The sequence below is a fragment of the Histoplasma capsulatum genome, genomic scaffold (assembly GCF_000149585.1).
Source record: "Histoplasma capsulatum NAm1 scaffold_4 genomic scaffold, whole genome shotgun sequence".
In the NCBI taxonomy this organism is placed as follows: Eukaryota; Fungi; Ascomycota; class Eurotiomycetes; order Onygenales; family Ajellomycetaceae; genus Histoplasma; species Histoplasma mississippiense.
Genome location: NW_001813979.1, coordinates 1369707 through 1379223, shown reverse-complemented (window position 1 = coordinate 1379223; position 9517 = coordinate 1369707). Strand labels below are relative to the sequence as shown.

The following is a 9517-nucleotide window of genomic DNA, read 5'->3' as shown; positions in this document are numbered from 1 at the left end:
AATTAGTCGTTTCGTCCAAATTCCTAGTCGCCCAATACAAAATACTATAAAGACGAATCTCCTTCAACCCACTTTGAACCGAAAGGGATATTCATGACGGCCGGGCGGAAGGGTATAGTACATGTTATTTCCGACGAGCTCAGCCGCTTCCTCGGCCGGAAATAAGGTAAGGACTTTGTATAGGAGCTGTGGATTTGAAATGCAGAGAAAGCAGTCAGAACTCTCAATCCCGGATTAAAAATTTTTCCAGGCGCGATTTCTATTGATAAACAGGCGCGCATACTTTGTGTGATTCTACCTCCGTCCTCTTCTTCTCATTGCGGTCACTATTGGGATATTTCGGAGCCGCAAGCCGGGTCCTGCTCTCGCCTTCAAGTTTTACAACAACACTCGATATGGGAGTATCGGTAGCTAGTACAAGGATAACTCTCCCTGTGATGAAGTCTAAGTTCGTGAAGTGGGCATGCGGTCTGTCAAGATGGATTCGAACAGACATTGCGAATAATTGGCTTATTCCGAGCGAGATTCATGCGTAAAGCGATTGTCCAGTAGAGGAGAGCTAGACGTGGGGTGGGTACATTGGAGGTGAGAAATAAGTAACAAACGATGGGAAGGTCAAATCAAAACTCAGACGGAATCCAGAAGCGAGTGTTATTTGCTCAAGGCAAGTAGGTATGGAGTATCTCTGGATTTTCAGAGAATGATGCAGAGACGCACAAAAGGGATTAGTTTTGCTTGTTCCGGCATGTTGCGGCGGGGATCTGAACTTCGACTAGCGGTCCGAAAGCGGATGACGTTGTGCCAAGTCTCAGCCACTATATATAGAACTCTGTTGGTGCTGTCAAGAACTTCAAGATAAGTTCATACTGGCAAAGTTCCAACTACGTTCATTAAGGCATAGATTACCAAACAAGCTTCAAAAATGCACTTAAGCCAATTAACTGGAGGCGCCAGATCAAACATTTAGTGGCGTTTGAGCCTTTTCGGCTAGCACTAATATTGATTAACTATGGCGAACATGTTCATAACCACATTAACCGCATGGAAGGAGTACTGGGATAAACCAAACCAACGCAATTTTTCAGCTTCCTTCCCACCCCCGAATGATAAGATACTCCACATTCCCTGTTAGGGGATCCTGGGCTACGATATGTAGTTAGTTGGTAGCTGTGTACTCCTGTAACAGCTAACCGCATCGCGTCCTAAAGGGAACGTGCATAATACCCTAGAAATTCTGGATATTTTGAATGATTGAATCTTCAAGGGAAGAAAACCGAAAACAAACGTATAGTGCGGCTTGCCTATAAAAATCTATACTGTCTAGAACTGGAATACATGTTTCGAGGACAAAGTCGCGTGGGTTGATTCAGGTGCCGGGTCAAAGTTAAGACATATATAACTCGAGCGGGGTTTTATAGGCCTTGTTTTGTAAGCATATCTAGTCCACCAGATCCAAAAGGAGTTAGTAGGATCTAAATGCCACTTGCGGACGGGTGACCTTACCAGCAATATCCAGATATAGGGCGAGGGCATTAAATCTGTGGTCCCCAAAAAAGGACATTAGTATGTCACGGAGAGGTGCTCTTGCTTAACATGAAATATCGCAGGTGTTTTTAGAATACCCACTTCCTCCTGTCCCCGCTTAAGTTAGAGACGGGCCATTGGAAACGGTTGGTCCAGTTGATTAAGTCAAAATGACTAACGTCCATGAGGGTGCCTTGATAACCTCCTTGACCTCCCCATTTGCTGCTTCGAACGCTAACTAACCCGTCATTCGGACCTTCTTCCTGCTCGATTATCTGATGTGACTGGCGAAACAAAGACCAAATACTAGGGGTTAATGATGCCCCGTACGAAAAGTACCTGAGTTGTTCCTGGTAGTCAGTGAAGGGTTACTGTCGTTGCTGCGAGTGGTGGCTGGTACGAACCTCACATCGTCACAGTCCGGAATATTCGGATTAAATTCTTCCTGCATATACTTTCGAGTGAGTTGCATGAATGCCCCCGATTCGATGTTCAGCCGTGCGAGGACGCTATATATGACTGTGACTCGTTTCTCTATGCTCTAAATGTGAATACGATATTACCCGCGTTCTAGAGACCATATGGCTGACCTCCAAGCTGCCCAAAGACATAATCCGCAAATGCACTCCCTACTCTGATTAGCAATAATTCCGAAGGGTGATTTGAGCCGGGACCAACCTCGATGAGGTGTTGAAATCGTAGTCAGTGATAAAACGCGGAACCTCATAGAGCGAAGCTTGCTAATCATATAGCGGGAGTCCAGTCCCCTGATTCCGCTGTCAGAACAGCTATTTCAATCCTGTGTACAATATGGGTGAATACTTCAAAAAGCACATACCCCTGAATTTATAAGATAAGTACATATTAAAAAGACAAAGGAACATAACAAAGCAGAAGGAAGGAAAGTAATGAAAATTCTGAAAACTTTCAGCAGTTTCAACGTACCATGCTGTGTCTATATATAATGGTTAGCAAAAATGATTGGCATCAAAACAGTGCCGGAAGTTATGTATGAAACGCTAAACTTCAAAATGTCAAACTCACGCAATAACATTCACTGCCTCGCCCTGGATCTGAGCTTCAATCCCACTCGAAAGCGCTTTGGCTCGTTGCTCAATGGACCCTAAAGGCAGGACAGGAACCGTAATAACATCAATTCCCTGCTGGGAGAACGCCTTCTTGATACCTCGCCAATACTGTATTGGCGGAAGATATTTCCCGCCCAGTCTCAATTCGTCGAATCCTAACAGACCATGCGCAAGCACTATGGGGTGCTTTGGCTTGGCTGTAGAGAACATCACCTCGGAACTCAAGTTAGGTAACCATAATCTAATCACAAGTGCGCTGTTGCTAATTTGACATTCGACTTCTTTGTCTTTATGCGTTACTGACGGTATGTATCTCGAAGAGCCGAGTATCGGCCCTCAATCAAGGGCTCCAAATTCTCCAAGAAAGGATCCCGCAGATGGAGCTTGGACGCATATGTCGATGTGGAGCTGAATTGCTGAGTTCGAAAGGCAGCGAGTGCCCGAACATAGCTTGTGTGTTGAGATGGAGACACTGCTTTGGACATCCACCAAAAGGCTGGGTTTCTGACCGCATACCTCATTCTGTACGTTTATGGACTGTAAAATGCTTCATTTGCATCGTCAATTCATGAGTGTACAATGAAGCTGCAAATTAACTGATTTTTCCGAGGGTTCCAGGAAATGACGCCATCACTGTAGGTGTGCTAAATATATCCCTTAGATGCAAACCCTGGATCGCGAAACCGAATTTGATTATTTCTACCTATCCAACGTGTGCAAAATTAGGAAATTGGAACCTTATTCAAAGGACACTGCAATATAAAAAATTCAAATAGAAGTTCAACTGCAGGGCCAAATGGAAGGACCAGTAGCATACATTGTGTGAGTTCAATGAAGTGATATTATTAATATCTATGATAACACATTGGACAAGACCACCTTCCCAGGAAAAGTGTGTATTCCTTTCACGGATCATTCATAAAAAGGAAAGAGAAAAGGAAACAGAAATCAACATAAACAGAAAATGAAAAATCATTACTCCCTGATCCAATTAGCAGTTCCCATGCTGCTCATACATTCAATCCCTCTCCAAACGTGCTCATTATCAAGTAAATAATTCAAGAATTCCCCGCAAGCTTTTGTGGCACTTGCGGATTAACGTCGGTAACAGCATGAATGAGATCCCCAATGACTTGGCCGCCCTTTTTCTTGCCAATATTTTTTATCTCTTGGACTTTCATTTCAGCTTCTTTGTTGGCTTCGTCTTCAGCTACCTTGTTGCCACTCGAGTGCTAAATGGAGTAAGTAAGAGGGACGAGAATATCAGTTAGTCTTCTAGTCATTTCCTTATACGTAGGGATATAATATACGTATGTCTTTTTGAAGTAGAAAGATCACGTGGATCCAAATGTCCGCTTAAGGATTGGAAAAAGGTCATATTTCCTCACCTCAGCCTCAAATTTTCTGAACTCCTCTTCCTTTCTTTGTCGGTATTCTTCGATTTCATTTTGAGCTTCGGTTCGGGCGTCCTTTATCCGCTTTGTACGGTCTACATAGATATGAAAATCAAGTTAGAGTGGGGGAGTTACAGAGAAAAGGGAATATTTGGTATCCATATTTGAATACAAGAGAAGAAAGAAATCATACGGACATTCTCGGGCTGGAGTAGAAAACAGACTGATTAGCAATCAAGATCCAAGAATAGGGCAAGGGTAGCAGGCTAAATCGACCCTGAAGGAAGCTCTTACCATTCTGTACGATTTTCTGTGCCTCTCTTTCTGCCTATTCACTCATAGGGGATTCATTAGCTCTCCATATTCTCCATTTGGGCAAGCCATTATGGATCTAGACGTAGAGGTCCGTGGTTGGGGATAGTCTGGAGATTGGCCTACGTCAAGCAAGGTCTGGATACCTGCAGAGTTCTGGGCAGACTGAAGAAATGCACACTAGTTAACAAGTGACTCCTGAAAGTGTTTACATGAAAGGAATAAGAATCGTACCATATTCAATTTTTTTTCGAAAAAAAAAATAAAAAAACCTCTAAGATCAGCGTCGACACCGAGTAAAATTGGTTGTTGGATGCAGTAACGTTATAGAGCTTCCACAGTTGGAGCAAGGTCACAATCTCCGCTTCTGCCGCTCGACACCGCTCACGGGCTCTGACGATAATTTCGGAATTACATCGCAGATTTGGTAAATAACGACTCAAATTTTTTACTGAAGGTTAATTACTCAAAATAGACCCTCTGGGAGGACACTGTATTTTCTTCCAAACTACTCCAAGCACATTACGCAAGAAAAAGGTCGAGGAGGGACATGTCGCGCGCTTCAAAACTTACCTTGGTCGGCACGTCGCTAATGACTGCTGGCATTGTCTACTTTGTCCACTGGACCCAGGAAGCTGACAAGGCTGTATGTTTTGGCTGATTGGACTACGCTATATATGTTTATTTACGCTTGATTGCTGATTTTGGATGCAAATAACTGTTAGGCCATGCATGCCGGTGTGCAACGAGATCTGGAGAACCAGCGGATCAAACGAGAGCGACAAGCAGACTTTGAGATGCAACGGGCACTGGAAGCTGAGTACCGTAAAATCCAAACCGTGTCAGATAACCGAAATGGGGAGAGAATAGACGGTACAGCAGGGATGGGCGTCAGTCAGAGCACATCATAGTCGGTCCACGTGCTTCAAACTCTGCTTCCCGCCTTGCCAGGGCGAACCATTCGAAGCGGGAAAGCGCACCCACAGCCATTTTGAGTTCCATTCAATTTATTTCCGCTTTGAAGGAGAAATAAACAGTTGCCTCTGGCGAAACGATAGTATCAATGTGGTGAGAAGGGCCATACGGATGCGAGGTACAATTTAGATCATGCTATTATCCTTCGTCCAGCACTGGAAGAGAAGGTCTCTGAGCCGAACGGCTTTTCGACCACGGAACGATGACCAATGCTTCTTTGGTGTCACTTTTACTATATAGTATACACGATAGAATCCGGTTTGGGGAGGCGTTAAACGGATCATGTTAAAGAATTTGTATGATATGCATTATATACCCGAATCAACTGTCTTCACTCATAGTTACATTAGTACTTTCTACCTCGGGGAGGGAATTTGGGACGCTGAATATATCAATAGTTTGTCAGAGCTTATCGGACTTGGAAGAATTGTAGAGTAACAAGAACCCAACTTTAAACTGAGGGATGAGTTTCATAAATGAATTTGCGGTGTGCTATTCTGTTTGCTTATTGTAAAGTGCTTCGGGGAAAAAGAAATCTTGGGTAGGTCAAAAGATCATGAGCAATGATTGTGACAATGTTCCCGTTCGCAAAGAACTAACTACCCCTCGCGGGGTATTGAACCCACGTAAACAAGGGCATGGTTGGTTATCCGCAGGGGACAGGGCAGTTAACGACATAGGTATCGCATTTGTTGACGATGTTTTGTTCTGGGGAACATAAAACAGTGACATTTTAAGTCAACAAAGTAATGTGTTTGAGAATCATCATTTGTTTATTCCCAAATTGAGCCGCGTGGAACCAATAAATTAGAAACACACCGTTGATGGTTCGCGATGAAAATAATAGGCGTTGATTTGCCCAGCCATTTGCCCGATCTCGGTGTTTTTTAGTGCTCAAATGTGCTCTCCATCCTGGCGTCATGCCCACCCGACCCTCCAAACACGCTGTTTTATTCTTAGAATAGCCAGGCAGAAAAAAGACGTTCTGGCGCACTCATTGATGAAACGCATTCTCCTTTTCACCAGTTCGAAGTTAAACATTTTATTTATTCGCGTCTCCGCCGGCTTTGTGTTGTGGTGGCAGAGCTGGAGCAATACATGTACAGCGCTCTACGGGGCGCCGAAAAATGGTCTACTTCCTTGGACTGATTACATAGCCTCTCTTAATGGACCACATATTTCCATCACTGCATGACGCAGGTCCGCTAAGAACGTCCCCGCGCCTCCATCATTCGACCGCGCTGAAATGTTGTTGTGGGAGTTCACAATGTGCCTATCTCCAGCATAGTACTGCTGTGCTGGCGGACCTGGAAAAGGACGTTGAAACTGCTGCTCAGCTGGGCCAAGTGTGTAATTATTTCATTCTATGTCTTCATTTCCTCTATTTAGCTTTGCTAGTCGCCATGTGGGTACTTACTGATGCTTTACCTCCCTGTAGGCATTATTACAGCGCCATGAGTCTTACATGACAGATGCAGAACGGGATCGAGGAAAGCTGATATTAGAAATGGAACTTCTTGAGCGGGACAAGTGCCGGGCCCAAACCGAAAATGCGCGGATCGTTCAAGAAAATCGCGAGCTCTTGGGACAGCTGGAGGACATGAACAATTTGGTCGTGGAATCGGATGCTCAAATCAAGACTCTTACGGATACCCTCGAGAGTACGCAGCTCCAGGTTAAACGACTGTCGATTTCAGCGTCGCGGGTAGCCCAACTCGAGTCGCAGATTGTCGCGATGGAGAGAGAACAAGAGGAGCTTCAGGCAAAATTTATTGTTACAAAAGAAGATGAGAAATCAGCTGTCCAACGATGGAGGCAAGCTGAATGTAACTTGCGCAATCTTCAGGATCAACTCGAGAGGATAGAGAAGGAGACGAGGGATGAACAGGAAAAGCACGTGGAGTTACTTGCACGCATGGAGCGGAGGAGGAATGTTGAACGAGAATTGGATAGCGCTGCAGGTCGACTTAAAGGTGCCGCGGCGGCCTCGTCCCTCGGCCAGAATAAACCAGGGGTGGTTAGCAACTTCGTGCGCGACATTTTGCAAGATAATGCAAACCTTCAAATGGGCATCGTCGAGCTCAGGGAAATGCTTCAGAACTCAAATGAGGAGGTGCAGAACCTGCGGGAACAAGTTCTCCTTCATCAACCACTAACCCCGGAGCCGAATGAACCACAGCCCCGGCAGAGGGGACTCCCACTTAGTGTCGAACTGGATGCTAAGTACTCGCCAGTGGCCTCCCAGGAGTTCCACGTCCATCACCATTACCACTCACCTGTACCTACTGTTTCCCAGCGAAAGGAGAAGGTACAGCTCCCTATACATCGCCGTCAGAGGAGAAAGAGACCCATGATATCATCTCCGCTTCTCGAGTCCCCGTCTCGCTTTTCCTCGCGGATGTCACCAGTCTCACCCCGTCCACACGCTTCCAATTCCTCCACGTCGACCATTCTCTCCCAAACTTCAGTCTCCATTCCTCCATCCTCGAACAACCGCAGTTGGTCGACCCCACCCTTCGCTTACGCAGTAGCAGGATCAATGTCGTCGTCAATGCCGAGCTCTCCGCAGTCTGCGTATAGAACCTCGTCAATTTTCGATCGCGTAGACCATGGCTTTGAGTCCTCTCGCCCTACCAGCCCGGAGAGCATTGGGTTTGCATCCCCATCCGTTAGGCCATACAATCATCGCAAAGGATCCTTCGATGTGCCCTTCCGGTCGATATCTGGCCCACCTGAAGTACAAGATACGTCTATAGCTCCTCCAGGTGACAAAGTTAAAGGGCTAGGTGGTAATTTCTCTGCAGATGAGAGTTCACCTTATTTCGAAGCTCCTATCCTGGAAGAGTCAGAAGCTTCGGCTCAAGAAGTCACCAATGAAGATGCAACCCAATCCCAACTATCAACTTGCCCAGCTGAACCCGAACATGAACATGAGCCCGAGCCCGAGCCTGAACTTTCGCCACAATTACGGTATCACACAATAAAACGTGCGTCCTCTCATGACAGCCTCCTCTCCATTTCAGGGATGGATATCCATACGCTTCGCTCCCGGCCATCACAAATGCTCAGCCCTTATGGAGCATTTCCTATCAGAACACCCAGCCGTATCACATCCGCTGGGACGGATGTATCCTTCACTCCTCCCATCATTTCACGAACGAACATCATCGTCCCTACTGTATCCCTTAGCAACCGGGACAAAGGCTCCGACTCACGCTCCCTACTCTCCTTGGTCGCCGCTGCAGCTGCAGCAGACCCAAACGCAACCCCAACAGGCTCCCTGCCAAACAACACCTCTCCTATTCACCATCCAGATGATGATATCTTCGCATCTCGTCAGGCAACCAGTTTCAGCAAGAAGATTGGTGGGTGGGTTTTTGGCAGATGGGGGATGACGCCAATAGCATCAACTGCAGGCTCGCATTCACCCAGATCCTCGCGTCGTTCGTCGTTAGCATCCTCCTCTCGTCCACCAAAGCCGCCATCCATCTCCGCTGTGTCATCTGTATCCACTTCTGTATCCGCTTCATTTGGCTTTTCTTCAACGACTGCGCCAACGACCATGGCCAGACCAACCGGGGTGAACCAAAAGGGTCCTATCCCGGGGCTCCGTCCTCCCGCAAAGGCGCCTACGGCTATACAGCCCAAGGAAATTGATGAGGAGCTGCTGCAGGCAACCTTACTCGAGTAACCTTAACTTTGGATGCCCAACTATCACCTACATTCCTTTGCCACGTCCTTGGTCATTTCTGATCGTTTCTCATACTTGCATTTGATACCCAATATGTATGTTTCTTTCGTTATCCTTTCTTCTGATATATCGTTTCATTCAATTCTTTATATAAAGCTTGATCTGATACACGGCTGTTTCGTTCCACTCTTTTCCATCGCACGAGCTACAGCAACACTCTCCCTATATATTAGAGATTTTCCTATGTATTGACGAACATTGAATCTAATGTATTTCTTGCTCTCCTTCCTGTTGACTGTAATGTCTGGGCAATGGTTTTTTATTCTCCAATTTCGATTTTCTTCCTCTCGGACAGATTCTTTGGTTTTAATCAACGGCAGCTTCCTATGCACTGGAGACAATAGCTCCGTTATTTCATATTCATTCTCCCTTGTTTTGTCTATTTTTCTAATATATAACATGGCGCGACCCATAATATCATCCTCATGCATATAATATATTACACAATTACATTTTCATATAAGCTCATATAT

At 45.6% G+C, this 9517-nt stretch overlaps 5 protein-coding genes across 5 annotated transcripts; 2 read left to right on the top strand and 3 right to left on the bottom strand.

The window, feature by feature from the left end:
• Positions 1 to 63: 63 nt before the first annotated feature.
• HCAG_04424 (predicted protein) lies at positions 64 to 496 on the bottom strand (the record flags this gene model as incomplete). The annotated part of the gene is made up of 2 exons (XM_001540534.1): positions 64 to 186; positions 284 to 496. The coding sequence occupies 2 exons, from the start codon at positions 494 to 496 to the stop codon at positions 64 to 66; spliced, it is 336 nt and encodes a 111-aa protein (XP_001540584.1).
• Positions 497 to 1412: 916 nt separating this feature from the next.
• HCAG_04423 (predicted protein) lies at positions 1413 to 3133 on the bottom strand (the record flags this gene model as incomplete). Its single annotated transcript, XM_001540533.1, has 8 exons — positions 1413 to 1438; positions 1504 to 1538; positions 1627 to 1863; positions 1929 to 2033; positions 2088 to 2121; positions 2203 to 2264; positions 2569 to 2809; positions 2917 to 3133. 8 exons carry the CDS (start codon positions 3131 to 3133, stop codon positions 1413 to 1415), a joined length of 957 nt encoding a protein of 318 aa, XP_001540583.1.
• A 537-nt stretch (positions 3134 to 3670) lies between these two features.
• HCAG_04422 (predicted protein) lies at positions 3671 to 4555 on the bottom strand (the record flags this gene model as incomplete). Its single annotated transcript, XM_001540532.1, has 5 exons — positions 3671 to 3844; positions 4001 to 4101; positions 4304 to 4334; positions 4445 to 4483; positions 4553 to 4555. 5 exons carry the CDS (start codon positions 4553 to 4555, stop codon positions 3671 to 3673), a joined length of 348 nt encoding a protein of 115 aa, XP_001540582.1.
• A 313-nt stretch (positions 4556 to 4868) lies between these two features.
• HCAG_04421 (conserved hypothetical protein) lies at positions 4869 to 5229 on the top strand (the record flags this gene model as incomplete). Its single annotated transcript, XM_001540531.1, has 2 exons — positions 4869 to 4964; positions 5044 to 5229. The coding sequence occupies 2 exons, from the start codon at positions 4869 to 4871 to the stop codon at positions 5227 to 5229; spliced, it is 282 nt and encodes a 93-aa protein (XP_001540581.1).
• A 1430-nt stretch (positions 5230 to 6659) lies between these two features.
• Positions 6660 to 8950, top strand: HCAG_04420 (predicted protein; the record flags this gene model as incomplete). Its single annotated transcript, XM_001540530.1, has 3 exons — positions 6660 to 6698; positions 6744 to 8662; positions 8710 to 8950. 3 exons carry the CDS (start codon positions 6660 to 6662, stop codon positions 8948 to 8950), a joined length of 2199 nt encoding a protein of 732 aa, XP_001540580.1.
• Positions 8951 to 9517: the final 567 nt, after the last annotated feature.